The sequence below is a fragment of the Camelus dromedarius genome, chromosome 14 (genome assembly GCF_036321535.1).
Source record: "Camelus dromedarius isolate mCamDro1 chromosome 14, mCamDro1.pat, whole genome shotgun sequence".
NCBI lineage: Eukaryota > Metazoa > Chordata > Mammalia > Artiodactyla > Camelidae > Camelus > Camelus dromedarius.
The window spans coordinates 69,299,520-69,314,822 of record NC_087449.1 but is presented as its reverse complement, the minus strand read 5'-3'; the positions used below and the strand labels follow the sequence as shown (position 1 = coordinate 69,314,822).

Sequence of the window (15,303 nt, the reverse complement as noted above, 5' to 3'; positions counted from 1 at the left end):
TGCTCCCCTGAGCTCTGCCTCCCACGCTGGGCTGTGAGCCCCACGCAGGCCGGGCGGTGCGTCTTCCTGCTCCCCCGCGGGCGGCACAGCACACACGCCCAGTCACCTCCAAATACAGGCCACTCGGTCACGGCAGAACTCGGAAGTAACAGAGGCTGTCAGAGGAGCCCAGCGTCTTCGGGGCCCCATCGCACCGTTTCTAACAATATGTGGGGCGGGCACTCAGGCCCCTACGAGTGGACCTGTTCCCAGTCACTATGGGACGAGGCTGAGCCACACGAGGTGGCTCTGTCCCCACAAGGGCCCAGCTGCCTTCCCGGAGGACAACGTCCCTGTGCAACAAACGGGGAGGCCAAGGACCCCTGTTCTCAAGAGGGCTTTGGTTCACGTTGCGGAGAAGCCGCTAGCCCCACCCTCACCATCTCGGAGGACGTCTGCCACCCCCACGACGTAGGACTTGAGAACTGCACTTTGTCGGACACTAACAACCCCTTTCCAAATTGTTTTGCAGCAAATGCTGACGGACGGGGAGGTGTCGTCGCAGGAGGTCTGCATCCAGAAGGTAGGAGAGCCGGCTTGACCCTTCTCCCCTCCGTCGCTGGGCGCCCCCGAGGGCGGCGTGACGGAGGCCGGTCGAGCACGCGCAGAGCGGCGTTTTCCGAGCGGCCCGGGTGGCTGCTGTTCTCACGGTGCGGCAGGTGGGGGCTTCCGTCTCGGAGCCATCTGAGCTCGGGGGAGCGAGGCGAGCCACTTACCCGTGGGAGTGCTTCTGGCCGGGCAGACGCATGGAAAGGAGAGTCACAGGTTGCGTTTATTTACCTGTCTTCACCGGGTACTCACAGGAAAGAATGCAGAGGAGAAAAGACACAACGGGCTGCGGACTCAGCAAAGCCTTTCGCTGGTCTCAGCCTCCTCGCAGGGCTCAGGCGTGGCGCTCAGTGAGCAGACCGCCAGGTGAAAGGCAGTGTCGACGTGGGCGCCGTCCCCTGGTGATGGATGCTAGCGGGTTGACAAACGTTGGCTCTAACAGGTCCCGAGAGTGAACCAGACCCAGAAAAACACACACATCTGCAGAGGCGAGCACACACTCCCGGCAGGCACGTTCCTGCGCGTGCACGCTGCGGGCTACGTGGCCAGCAGGGGGATCAGGCGCAGAAATCGGCTCCAAAACCCAGAGGCCATTCCTCAGACAGAGCTCGGCGTCCAGAGAATTTGGGCCTTCCACGCACACGCACGTGCATGTACACACACACGTGCACACGGACACGTACAGACACACACACCCCGTAGCTGCTGCGGGGTTTTGCATCTTCCAGCAGAATTAGAACAGCATTTTCTCTCCAGGCATCAAGGCTTCAAAGGGCCACCCAGACTAAGCGGAGCGAGCCAGAGCCCCCGTGCTGCCGGACGGCGGCGGGAGCACGGCCGGGCGGCCGGGCCCCCGGTCAGCCCCGCGCTTCCGCATGGCAGGTGCTGCCGCCTCAGTGTCAGTGCCCGGAGCTGTGCTCATGGGGGTGCTGCCCTCTCTCCCGGGGGTGGGGGCTCAGAGACACCTTTAGTTTGCCTTCCTGTCACCCTGAAGTTTCCTTTTTAGGCCTGGAAGTGAAAAGGAAGCCATTTGCTGGTTCTGCCAAACTTTGTGACTTTCCCCCGGCGCCTGGCTGGATGGTTAGGTGTCTGGGGGAACTTGGCGTCTGGGGGGACCTGTGTGTAAGGGAAGGGGGCCTGCCCTTCTCACCAAGTTCAACCCCAGAGACAAGATTCTGGAGAAATCCGTGCAATGGGGGACGTCGTCTGACCCTGTGGTGACCTCCTGAAAGGATGACCTCTGGCAGGGGTGACCCTCTGACCTCGTTCGTCTTCGTAACGGTGATCTGCATCTGGCCCTGGTGCGACCCTTTTGTCTGAGCAGATGCTGAGACAAGGGCGCCCCGCCCCTGAGTACCGTTCAGACCCCCACCCCCCCTGCACCCCGCCATCCCTCCCGTCCTGGTCTCCCCTGTGTTCCCTGCTGAGCCACACAGCCCGCGTCACTCTCCCCCGCCACCCCGCTCCAGTCTCTGCGTTCCCGAGTCCTCCTCCTCCCTGCGCGCCTGCCACGGCCCCTGTCCCCGCGGCTCCCCCGCAGGTGCGCTGCGCTGCCCCGCGCTCTGGTGGCACTGAGACTGTGGCCGCTCGCCCAGGTGTGCACCCCGGCTGCACCTGCGTGTCCCCCAAAGTCACTTTGTCTGAGGTCCGCTGCCTCGCCCTCTGTGCCGGGACCCCTGGGACTGCTCGCCCAGCAGACTGACTCTATTTAGTCTCTGTTTACTTAGAGGGGAAGCCCGGGGCTCCTGGAGAGCAAACATCTGCGGGAGATAATCTAGTGAGTTGTCCATCCATCACTCGGGTCGCCTGGCTCCCTGGAGAGCCCGCCGGAGCCTGTAATAAAAAGGCCGGGCGAAGAGGCTTTGGGGACAAATAAAGAGCCGTGTTAAGGGCCTGCTGAAAATGGATGGAAGACATTATAAGGCTCAATGGCCGTCTTATCAAAATCCAATAGGATAGACATTTGGCAAAAGGCTTAAATTTATTCTTTGACTTTCTGGAGGGCTTGAATTTATCCATTAACAAGAGTGTAGTCCACCCGGGGAGATGGTATCTGCTGAAAGAATTTTGATTCAATCTCTTTGGCGATACGGAAGGGGAAGCCCCAGGCCCCCAGCGGCCGCCCCATTGTCTTGCTTTATCTTGTTTTCTTTGACCGTCTTGAAAAGGAAGGACGTGTTAATACAGTACACGGAGGGAAGTGACCTTTTTTCTTTTATTTCTTTTTCGTCTCCCTCTTTCTCTGCCCGTGCCGCCTCCGCACCTCCAACACATAAATCCATCAGGGAATTCGCATCAGTGGGGCTGGGATCGGAACCCGGGAAGGTGCCCCTTCAGACGCTTCGCAGACCGTGGCCGGCCCAGCACGCGCGGCAGGCCAGGGGTGGGGAGGCCCGAGGCTTCGAAGGAGACTCAGAAATAAATTGAGTTCGCAAAGCCCTGGTGCTGAGGACGGAACGTGATGTTTCCATAAATCTCTCCCTGTTATTACGTACAAAACGCTACAGGTCATGAAAGTCATCTGATAGCTTCGCCTGGCGTTGTCCAAGCAGGGTGACTGATTGATAATTATGATAATTTGTGAAATGATTATTTGGATGTTAGGACCACAGCCTGTCCCACTGACAAAATGCCTCTGGGAACGGGCGCCCCCGGTCTCTTGGGGCCCCCCGGGGAGGCTGGGGGGCTGCTGAAGGATGAGCCGGGGGAGCGCCAGGGGGTTGATGCGGACTCGGACGGGCGGCCGCCGAGTGTCTTTTGTGCAGCAGTGACTTGAGAAGCCTGCACAGCTCCCCGAGCTCTAAGCGAGGCTGCAGCCAGCTGTGCCTTGCAGGCTCCGGGCCGAGTCCTGGCCTCACGGGCGAGTTAAGCCCAGCACACACCGCGGACCCAGGCGTCTGTGATCGGTGTCGCCTTCTGTGGTTTATTTCCTTTGCATTACTTTTCCCCTGGAGGACGAGGAGCTGTGAGCGTGCGTGGCGGCCAGCTGGTCTCACGGGGACCAGAACAAGCATGGTTGTCCCTGCCGTGGTTTGCTTGTGTCGGCGAGGTTAGTTGTTAGAAATCTTTGCTTTTCCTCTCTCCCTCCCCGCCAGCAACACTCAGGGGCCGCCAAGGTGCTGCAGCGTACCTACAATTCGCTTTATTCCGGAAAAGTCACAGCAGAGCCCCCCCCCCCCGCCCTAAGAGCCCTGCCCTCCCAATTAATAATTTGCATGTGAGATCGGTTATGTCTTTATGAAATCAAAGTGTGTTTAGCTGCCTCGGAGACAGTGCTGAGTTGATTTTGATAATCTCAGGCTGAATAGACTCGCTTCGTTCCAGTAAAGCCCCGGACAAAGGCTGGACAGTGTCTGAAAGCCCTCCGGAGACATGCCTCCCTTTCCTTTGTCCGGGGCTGCTGATAAAAGAACCGGGAGTCCATTAATTCAGTGAATGGACATATAGGAAAGTCAGTCCCCTCTTGAGAACAATAATGTTGAGGTCAGCTTCGGTTGCCATGGAAACTAAGTACTCCTAAGAAGTTTGCATCCTTGATTTTGCTGAATCAAAGGCTGCAGAGTGGAGAGGTGTAATGGGGCCAAGACGCGGAAAGTCGGAGAGCACCGCCCCTGCCGGTCCCCTTCCCGCGACAGCTCCGGGCTGGTGGCCCGGGGACCCTCGGCGGCCGCCTGGGGACCAGCCTCGAGCCTGGCTCTTGCCCCTCCCTCAGGCCTCCTTTCCACAACTGCAGCCGCTTATCTGAAGAGGCCCTTAGGCCTGACTCTGGTGGCTCAGATGCCCGGGGCAGAAAATCAGGCCTGAGGGAGGGGCCGCAGCCTGGAAGTTCAGGTTCCCTCCACCTCAGCGCCCAGGGTGGACTCTGCCCTCTGGCCACCTCGCAGGGCCTGAACTTGCCCGGGGGCGGGGGAGGGCGGGTGGCACTGTGGCCCCTTCCCAAGCAGATAAGGGTGATTAATGGGCCAACAGCCGTCCTGTGACGAGGGGTGAGGATGGGCAGCGCCTGGCTGGGTGACAGTGTTATAAATGCAACCCTTTTGCATTTTGCCCCTGCCAACTGAGCTGATTTGACTCCCCCCACCCGCCCCTGAGGACCTCTGAGATCAGCGTAAACCATCAGATCAAGCTGGGAGACTGCAGGTAATCGACTCCTTCGCAGTGAGGAAGTGCCTACTGCAGACCTGCGTGTCTGCGGAGGGCCTCGTCTTGGCCGCACCGGCCCTAGTGGGCCCACCTGAGCCTGAGAACCTCGCTGGGGCGGGTGGGAGGAAAGAGGTGGGGCTTTCCTCTGTTTTGCTGGTGAGAAAGCAACAAATGAGGTTTCCTTTCTCGCATGGAAGCGTCCCTCGTGGAAATGTCTGAAAGGCCGCCGGGCTGCAGTCTGGGGTGGAGGTCCTGGGGGGGCACGGGGTCCAGAGCTCACCTGGCAGGCAGGGCCCCCTCCTTGGGGTCTAGCAGCAGCTCCTGTGGGGCTCGTGGGAGCAGGCGACACGGGGACTCCCCTCTGTGGTCAGGCCCTCCCCCGCCCTGTTGACCCTTTTGCCCAAACTTCACCGTTAAGCCAGGGCAGACAAACATCACCATTTCAAAGAACGGATTCAGAACTCGAGAATGTGCATTACCCGGAAAGTAAGCTTTGTCCTCACCAGAGACCCAGGGAGGCCGGGCTGGGTCCACCGGCCCTGCCCAGCCCAACCCCCGCCCTCTGAACCAGGCTCTGCCCTGGCTGGTGAGGCCCTAGGCCTTGAACTTGAACTTCGGCGTTCCTGTTTCCTCCCCTGCAAACAGGGAGGTAATCAGGGCCCCCAGCACCTGAAGGCCCCGGGCACTGAGCGCGCGGAGGCTGGGCGCAGCGCTGGGCACCAGGCTGCTGAGTGGGCCCGGGCACTGTGGCCGCTGTTGCTGGCATGGGACGCAGGCCGATGTTGCGCTGGGGGCCCGGCCGTGAGAAAGTGAGCCAGGCCCTGCGGCAGACACCTGACTCCGAGGTGGCGACATCGCCACCTGCAGCAGGCCGGAGGTCACAAGCGTGGTGGCCACCCCAGCACCTCGGGGTGTCCTGGCGGCCCACACGGACGGCGCTCGGGAAGGTGGCCAGGAGAGCTCGCCTCCGCAGCCACCGAGTAATGGTGAGGATTTACTGTCTACATTAGCGGCTTTGTAAGGGCCAGATGGTGGTGTCAGTAAACCCCGTCATCTTCAGGTGGGTGCGATGGAGAGTTAATTAAATTGCGCCACACTATTAGGGGAGAAAAATATATCAGCTCGAGGCCTCCTTCGCGTCCCTGCTTGGCAGGCAGCAGCCGGCGTTGCCGGTGTGGTGGCGCGGCCTCGCCCCTCCCGCGCGCAGGGACAGCCACAGGGCCCCCTGCTCTGCAGGCCCTGCCATCGGGCCATCCGGGCGCTTATGTTTGCTCTGAGCGTAAGGCCGGCTTCTGGTTTTACACACATGGCGTCAAGCTGGCCCGTCCCTCTCCAGGGAAAAGGCCGCCCACGTGGGCGCTGTGGCCCCTCGGGGCCCCTCCCGCACATGGTCACCTCCAGCAGTGCCCACTTCTCTCTCGGGGTGCCGGTGGAACGCCCAGGCCTCCAGGGAGGGCCGGCTTCCTGAGGTCCCCTCACGCCTCTGCTGGTGTCCCCATGAAAGTATTGGGGGGCCAGGCTGTGCGCCTGCCACAGGCACGTGGTTTTCAGGCAGGACCCTGGGTGGGCCCTCAGTCCTGAGAGTGGGGAGCAGAACCTCCCATCACTTCTCCTGGCCCAGGACCGTGCGGGAGCTTGGAGGGCCGCATCCTCCCCACGGGGGCTTCCCTCGAGGCCCAGCTGGCAGGCAGAAACTCAGGGAAGGCCGAGTCCTCTCCACCTGCCTGAGAAGCCAGCTGCTGCCTGGCAGGCGCCTGCCCCAGGCCTGGGGATTTGGCAGGTCCCCAACTTCCATGCGGTGCGGCACTGGCTTCCTGCATGTGTGGCCCAGGTGTGCGTGGGGAGGGTCCCCGTGGGGCCTGACAGCGCCTGACCCTGAGCCTCCAGCCTCTGCGGCAACCCCCAGAGCAGCTTCTGCACTCATGCCGCTGGGCACTGACCAGCGCTCAGCCTTGGCTGGTGGGAGGGGCCGGCGGGGCCAGGGCAGCAGGCTTCCTGGAAGAGGTGGCACTGGAGCTGGCACACCTGGTTCCCAGATGACAAGCTGAAGTCAGGAGAACCACCTGAGGTGTGCGGGAAGAGAACGGAGCCCATTGCAACGCAGGGACACTGTGCACATGGAGGGAAAAGCAAGGCAAGCTCACTTCTTACTGCCCTCCTGCAGCCTGCCTCCACCCCGCCCCCTTGCCGTGGGTTTCTTGGGTGCCCCTGACCCTTAAGGGTGACCCGCTCATCCTCGGGGGGGGGAGGCTCTGGCCTTTGGTGCAGAGCTGCCAGGGGCAGTGATGCCGGGTAGGGCGCGGGCGGTGTCCTGGGTCCCTTTGCTGGGAGGGGTCCCAGAGACCCTACATCCGCCAGTGAGACCAGAACAGGCCTGGCCGCCTGTGCTGGCGATGAGACTGGTGAGTGACGCAGCGGCCCAGGTTGGCAGGACCACGCCAACCCACCCGACCCCGGAAAAGAGGTGCTGGTATCGCCAGCGTCAGAAAGTGGGTCCAGCCTGGACGAACCTGGGGATGATGGTCCTGAGTGAAGTCAGACAGACAAAGAAAAGCACCAGACGATGTCATTTGTGCGTGGCATCTGAAAAAGCACAGAGATAGACTTACTTATGACTCAGAAACAGACCCAGAGACGTGGGGAACAAACTTGTAGTTATCCGGGGGAGGGTCGGGGGAGGGGTAGATTGGGAGTCTGGGAGTTGCAGATTCACAGTGCTGTGTGTGGGGCAGGTAAACAGCAAGGGCCTGCTGGGCCGCGCAGGGAGCCGCGCTCAGCAGCTCGTGACAGCCCATGGCGGGAAAGAGTCTGAGAAAGAATGTGTGTGTGTATGCGTAACTGAATCACGGGGCTGGACCCCAGAAACTCATGCAGCATCGCGAATCGGCTCTACTTCAGTAAAGTAAATAGATAAATAAATATTAGGAAGAAGGCTTCGCTCTCAAGGCACGGAGAGCCGTGGAGGAGCTTCAGGCCCACATGACTGAGCCGAGCGAGCCAGTCTGAGCAGCAGGCTCCATACTGTACGATTCCCTCTGTGAGACTCTGGGAAAGACAAAGCCGTGCAGAAACAGGCAGCTCGGGGGTCGCCGGCACTCGTGGGGCGGGATGATCGGGGGAGCTCGGAGGGTTTTCAGGGCAGTGCAGCTCCTGCGTGTGATGCTTCCTGGTGGGTACAGGCCACTGCGTATTTATCGCTCACCAGGAGTGATCCGCTGTAGCAAGTGGCCGCAGTAATGCAAGATGGTCCTTACGGTGGAAGCCGGGAGGGGCGGGCGGGGGTGGGGTACGGGACTCGCCACGCGTGTTTCCATAAACCCAAGACTGCTCTGAAAAATGAAGGCTGTTCCTTTACTTTAAAAAGGGACTTCAGAAAGTGGCACATAATAAACGCGCACACCTTCTGTGGAATACACATACACACACAAGGACATTCATACACCGAAAGGCTGGCAGGAAATGCACCAGAATCAACAGCAACATTCTTTGCGGTGAAATAATAGGTGATTTTTAAAAATTAGTGTCTACGTGGGTATTGCAGTTATGAAACATGTCACCTCACGTAGAGTGCTTGTGTGATTCCTGGCCCCTGGCAGCATTGTGAGTGGGCAGTCGGCGGGGAGCACGTCTTGTGCTGGATTGCGAGCTCCCTGTGGTCCAGGACCCCTGCTTCTCCTTCGTGCGGTCGCTGTCCGCTGTTCACCCAAGGGTCTGACTGTGCCTTCGGGGTGGGGGCGGGGGTGGGATGGGCCTTCTGCCCACCCCGAGGCTGGGTGAGCCGTCTGGCCAGTGGCTGTGAGAGACGTGGGTCGCTCCTCCAGCGCTCTCTGCCCTCGGACACGGCAGCCAGAAGGTCCCGGGTAGATGCCGAGGTGATTACGCGGAGCCGCCCCGCGAGTCGCACTGGGCGTGCAGGAGAAACACCGCTTTGGTCAGGCCTCTGTGTTTTGGAGCCGTTTGTTACTGGAGCACAACCTCGCTCTCCCTGACTGATGCGTTTAGGGAATGCCTGGTGCTTTGTCTGGTCCTGCGTAGTCTTAAAACACCCTTCATTCACTCACTCACCAGTTAACAAATATTTACCAAGCGCCTACTGTGTGCAGGACGCTGCCCCAGGTGCTGGAGACACAAGGCTGAGTCCCGCCAGGTCTCTGCCCCCACGATTCATGTCCTGAGACTCGGTCTCCTGCGTGGATGGCCTGCAGCCTTTGTTCTCGGTGCCCCCATTTCCCTGGAGACGCCCAACTGCAACGTTCCAGGTCAGATGTTGCTCCTGGTGGCAGGCAAGCCTCCAAGGGCCCTTGTGCTGTTTGCTCTGCTCATTTCGGGCAGAAGTGCCCCATCCTGTCACACGGGCTTGGCCCCGTCCCCGCGGGTCGGTGATTCTAAGGGGCCCTTTTTCTGGGCAGCTCCTCCTCTGCGTCCCATATCGTAGAGGGGAAATTGTGAGGAAAACGAATCGATTTGGGCCAGAAAGAGTCGGATTCTTAACCTAACAGATTTGGTGTGAGCGCACTGTTTTCTCAACAAATATTTCCTTCTTTGAATGAATGATACTTCCTCCTTCAGCACCGGCGTTCCTGCGCTAACAAGATGTGTCCTAGCCGGCACCCTCTTCCATCAGCCGGGGCCGTGTTGGCCGAGGGGGTCTTCCACCCCGTTAGCGAGATGTTTCTCCAGTAGAGGGTTGATAAATTAAGTCATAAAAGGCAAGACTTATTATTTCACGTGGGAACCTTGCCTCTGTTATTTCTCAGCAATGGCCAAGATTCAGAGTATTAGCCACAGAAATGTTTGCGTTGCCAGGGATGGAAAATGATCGCATAAAAAGAGTCTGATGTGGTGTTCATCGTGGATCAGCTGAGAGTAGAGAGAGTCAGAGACAAAATAATAACAATAATAAAAATCCACTTCTCAGACTCGCGCCGGGCGCACGGGGCCGGGGTGCCCGTGGCTCTCAGTGTGACGGGGACGCCCCGGGTGCCGTCGCCAGGCCGAAGCTTTCTTCTTGCTGCCCCAACCCCAGGCTCTGGGTTACCGAGGCCCCAAAAGGGCAGATAATTATCGGAAGAGAGTCTGAAACGTGGGCACCCTGGAGAGCTGCAAAAATGAAACGAGGAGGAGGAGGAGTTTTGAATAGATTTCCTCCCTTTGTGTTTCTGTTTTGGACGAGAAGTGCAGAGGCAGAATAAAAGGGAACCAGGAAGGTGGAGAAAAACATCAAGTTTGCTCTCGGGAAGGTCTGGACTGGCGGCCACACGGGGGCCGATGGGCATCTTTGTCCCGGGTCTGCCCATGTGCAGCTTCCGGGAGGCAGGACCGGCCCCAGTGGAGGCCTGTGTCTCTCGAAGCTCCCCCAGGAGGAGGGTGCGGGGCGGTGCTGACCGGCGGGTCCCAGGACGGGGCTCAGTGCCAGGTGCCTCGTGGGCGAGGAGGACAGGCCTGTGCCCAGGGCACAGCGACTGTATTTTTCGTAAACAAAGTCGGGCCACTCTGGGGCCAGGACTCAGGGAGACTCAGGAGACAGACTGCTGTGTCCCGTGCGCTTCGGTCTCAGCTGGAGAGTTCAGGGGCCTCATAGCCGCCCCGCCAGACAGCTGCTCATCTTCCCTGGGGCTCAGACAGGTGCGCCCACCCACCTAAGGTCACACAGACGGTGCCTGGCGAACCTGCTCCCGCAGAAAGCCCAGGGCTGGGGGAGCAAGACATTTTGCAGGTCAGCCCGCGGCTCACCCTCTGGGGCTGCCCACCTGCCTTGGCGTCTGGATGGGAAGCGTGTGACCCCCGAGCCAGGCGCCAGGTGCGGCCCCGCCCCCGCCGGGGCTGGCTCCCGCCGCGGCTCCGGTTGGTCTCACGGGTCGTCCTGCCTCGTCCGGTCTTCCCTCCCGTTCGCGCAGCAGGCGCTACTCGTGTGCCCCTCACCCCGCTTCCTTATTAAACACCCGTGGCTCTTCTTTCATAATCACCTTTGGGCCCCCGAAGTGTCACTGCCATCCCCCTCGAAGCCCTCGCCCCTCTCTGGGCCCCCGGTTTCCCCACGTGACACGTCGTGCGCCTCCTCAGGAGCCCCGACGACACGGCAGGAGGGGAGTCTGTGTCGCCGCCCCTCTTCTACATGGCGTGCTCTGGGGAAACTGTCTGCTGTTCCTACAGGAAGAGACAGCCTTGGCTGTATGAGCCGGGCCTGCCCTGCCCTGCCTCGGGGGCACTTCCTGAGCTGTCCCCCTTCCTGTGCTTCTGGGAGCCGGGCCCCCAAACAAGGCTTCAGAGGCTGTCGGGGACTTTGCTCAGCCTGACCCCACAGGCTGCCTCTCTGCCCAGCCTCCTCCACGCCGCTCCAGCGGCCACAGGAAGGGCTGTCTACAGTGCTTAATAGGAGCTGGGGTCGGGTGTGGATTTGGTGGCAGGAAAACTTCTTGAAAGGCAAAGGACTCTGTCAGAGGACTTCATTATCTTCTCAGCACCTCAATTTCCTCATCTATAAAATGGAGATGATAATAGTTCCTGCCCCAAAGTTGTGGTTAGTGATTGTATGAGTTGCTGTGGGCAAAGCACACTTAAAATAGCACCTGGCACCTGCACAGGGCTCAGAGCGAGACCAGGGAGATGGTGATGGAGATGATGGTGGTGATGGAGATGATGACGATGGTGACTGTGATGCAGATGTTTGTGACGGTGAAGATGAAGGTGATGGAGACGATGGTGATGGTGGTGATGGAAGTGAGGATGGTGGTGCTTGTGATGAGGATGGTTGTCATGGTGATGATGCTGATGGAGATGATGGTGAAGATGAAGGAGATGGAGAAGAGGATAGTGATGGCAATTGGGAAGGTGGTGATGGACATGATGGTGATGGTGGTGGTGAGGATGACAAAGGTGATGGACATGATGGTGATGGAGGTGAGGATGGTGGTGCTTGTGATGAGGATGGTTGTCGTGGTGATGATGCTGATGGACGTAACAGTGATGGTGATGACGCTGACGATGATAATGATGATGGTGCTGGTGATGAGCCCCTGAGGTCCCACCAGGCACCATCATTGCACGAGGGAACCCAAGAGCCCTGGAGAGGACATCCCCAGAGGGATCAGACCGCAGGATCTCCGGTTCTGGCTCTGCCGTCAGTGGGTGTGACCCGGGGCAAGTCACTTACCCTCTCGGGGCCCTGGTTTCCGACCTGGCAATGCAGGGCAAACACCCTGTGCCAGGCTTGAGTTCCTGGTCTGGAAGGACCCTGGAGATAAGGCACGGAGCAGCTCGGTGGCGAGTACCTCGCAAACAGGAGCCGGCACTAAAAGAAAAAACAACAGGAAGAGATGGAAAGAGAAGCCGTAAATGCCCCTCACACGCCGGCCCTCGGCGCTGACCTCTCACCCGGAGGAGCGGGCCTCGGGGAGTTAATAAGAAATACAGGACTTCCTGCGAGATAGCAAGTGAATTGTGAGCCGTGAATTACTTTTTTCCTTTGAAAAATGATGTAGCCGGGTCAAAATATTTTTGCGTTTCAAACCCTTGGGTTCCTTTGTCCTTGGGGCTGACATGACTTGGTTTCCATGCAGCCGCACAATGCGTGGAAACATCTTTTAACTGCCAGACGGCCCTTCTGATAAGCCCGCCAATTCATAATGTGGGTTTGGAAAGCTGGACGGGTGAGAAAGCAGAGGCCTTTGGAAAGTCTGTTTGCTCAGCAGCGAGAGGCCCTCTCTCCCGCCCTGGTAAACAGGGCCCCGAGCGCCGGCTATTGAGTGCCGGCCGGGCGGGGACGGCACACAGGACAGCCCCCGCCCACCCACACTCCGCGCCTGGTGGGGGGACCTGCTCGGGCGCCCCTGGAGCCAGACTCCCAGGTGACGCGTCTGCCTCTGCAGGTGACACGCAGAGGCTTGGGGCTGTGACAGCCTGGCCACCCCCGTTGACGAGGCAGCCTGGGAGAGCTGGCCTTTCCTTCTCAGCCACTCCAGTCCCAGCTCAGAAACGTCCCCAAGGGGCGGGTTTGCTCAGCGGGCGGTGGGTCAGGGCTGCAGCTTCCTTGGCTTCTTGGTTAAAGGGAGCCTGTCGGGCTGCTGCTCTGGGCCATGAGGCGGCAGGACGACATGGGATAACGTGCACACCCTCTACCCCTTTTCCTTTCCAAGCCACCTGCCTGCCTGCCCCAGGCTGAATGGAAGGCTTGCTCCCGTGCGCGCTGTTTTCCAGGGAAAGACTGAAAGTGTGAGCGGGTGTTGGGCTGGTGCTTCTTCAGACACTTACACCTGCTGCAGAAGGCTGGCTACGGGGCCAACGCACAAGCAGGAGCCCATTCTGCAGCTGAGGGAACGAGGCACAGAGAGGGTCAGTAACCGACGCAGCGCTGCACAGCTCTGAGGTTAGAGCCGGGGTCTAAACCCGGGTCATCTGGCTCCGCGCTCTTAGCAACACGTCATGAGGCTCCTCGACAGACCAGGGTCTGTTTGCTCCATCAGCGGGCGGCGCCGACGTGGCGAGTGCCTGGACCTGGAAGTCCCGGGACTCCCTCACTTAGCACGAGGGAACCCAGGGTCAGCACCCGCGGGTGACTTGATGGCTTCCAACGAGGCAGAGCCAGCCAGGAGGAGCCGCGTCTTACAGGGTCTGGACAGAACCACGGTGGCGATGAGGACCCGGAAGTCTGGGACGGAGCCTCCCCGGTGTCCCCACCTGCATCCGGCCACCTCGTCCGCCACACCGGAGATGAAGGCGCCCCCTGCCGAGGGTCCTGAGGAAGGAGGAGGGTGTAGGGCTTGCAGAGAACCCACAGAGACAAGCCCTCAGCACACACAGAGCTCTTTGCGGGGGAAGCAATGCAGTGAAGCCCTAAAGTGACCGAAGTGACAGCAGCAGACAGCAGGAGTGTGTGCTGGGCTGGTCCCCCGTCAACGGCAGCGTGGAGTCGTCCACACTCTCCGGGCGGCCGCCGGGTGACGCCCTCTGCCCTCCTTGAGAATGAGCCTCTGTCCCGGAGGAGCCCACCTGCCCATGCAGGGTGGGGGATGCAACTGGCTCTGTCTACAGCAGGACGCCCCCCAGGCCATAGGGGCCTGGCCGGCACAGCGGCTCCTCTGGGCGCGGCCTCTGCTCAGCCTTGGTCAGCACCCGCTCCACCTCTGGACTCGACCGTCCCCGTGGAGCCTGGCCTCGCTCGGCCCCTGGGGGTGTCCCCTGAGCTCCCCCTGGGTGTGTCTCCAGGCACTGGAGCGTCTTCTGTCTGGTTTTCAGTTGCATCAAAGGCCCAGGGAGGCGAAGGCCAGTCCGAGAACCTGGACCAGCATGATGATCTGATGGCATCTGAGGCCCGGTCTCTCCTCCCCCCGCGCTTTGCTGCTGGCCTTGTCCTGGGGGTGGGAGAACGAGGTTCAGGCTGGAATTCCGGGACAATCCCAGGTATGCTGGGAACGCTGCTCTCCTGCGGGGCCTCCAGGCCAGACGGGACCACCTGTTGGACAGTGGGAAAGCTGTTCCCACCGCCCTGGGCGCCAGCCGGCCCGTGGACGGCAGTCTCAGAGTGTGGCTGCCACCTGGCCACTGGGCCTCTGTCCCTTGGGCTTGAGCCACCTGCCCCGGCTCCCACCCATGGAGCCCCCAGAAAAACCAGCCAGAGCACAGCCCACGGTGGGTCCCAGCACTTCCACCCGTTGCAGAACGCGCTCCGAGACCCCCAAGGTGCCCGTGTGTCCCCCCACGGTGCCCGGCAGACACGGCTCATGTTCCCTCCGGGTGGCAGCCACTTCCCTGGCAAACCTCAGGCTTCACTCCTCAGAAAGGCTGCCTGGACAAGACTGGTGGTGAAGGAGGCAACTCCTTAAATAAGAAACAGGGAGAAGTCGCCAACATCCTTTGGAGAAGTGGGCGCTGGTCAGACGGCAGAGGCCGGCGGGGGGCAGCATCTGTTCCTTCATTTGCGGGTTCAGGGGACCGTCTGCTGGGGCCTCCTCTGCACCCGCACCATCCCTGCACGACCCCAGCACGCGCTTCCTGCTGTTGTCCTGAACCGATTCCCGCCCCAGGGCAGGTGACTCTGCTCTGCAGACGGGGGTTCCAGGCACCAGGCGGTCAGGACTTTGCCCAGAGCTCCCAAGTGGCTGAGCTGGAGGTCGCCCGCCTGCCGCGGCGGCCCCTCAGCTGTGACCTGTCCGCCCCCGCCCCGTGGCGCCCCCTCCTGTCCACCTTGTTCTGCTCGGGATGTTCTAACAGAGGTGCCGCCAACCAGGTGGCTCAGACAACAGACATTTCGCTCCAGCAGTTTTGGAGGCTGGACGTCCAGGAGTCTGTGCCCAGTGAGGCCTCTCTTCTCAGCTCATAGGCAGCCATCTTCTCTGAGTCCTCATGTGGCACGGGGTGGGGGGCGGGCGGGGACCAAGCTCTCTGTTCCCTCGTCAGGACGCTGATCTCATCTGGGCCCCACCCGCCTGACCTCACCCGACCCCGATCACCTCCCAAAGGCCCCACCTCCAAACGCCACCACAGTGGGGGTGAGGGCTTCGGCATATGTATTCTGGGGGGACATAAACATCCAGCCTGCAACGCCATTGCAGAGGCCGACAAAACCCAAATTCA

The 15,303-nt window shown here is 60.5% G+C and overlaps 1 protein-coding gene across 3 annotated transcripts in view; it reads left to right on the top strand.

The window, feature by feature from the left end:
* PRDM16 (PR/SET domain 16) overlaps positions 1–15,303 on the top strand; it is a 309,180-nt gene that overhangs the window by 155,237 nt on the left and 138,640 nt on the right. For all 3 annotated transcript variants that reach the window (XM_064494153.1, XM_031463865.2, XM_064494154.1), the window contains exon 3: positions 512–562. In XM_064494153.1, coding sequence (XP_064350223.1) covers positions 512–562 — 51 coding nt within the window. The remainder of the gene's footprint in view (positions 1–511; positions 563–15,303) is intronic.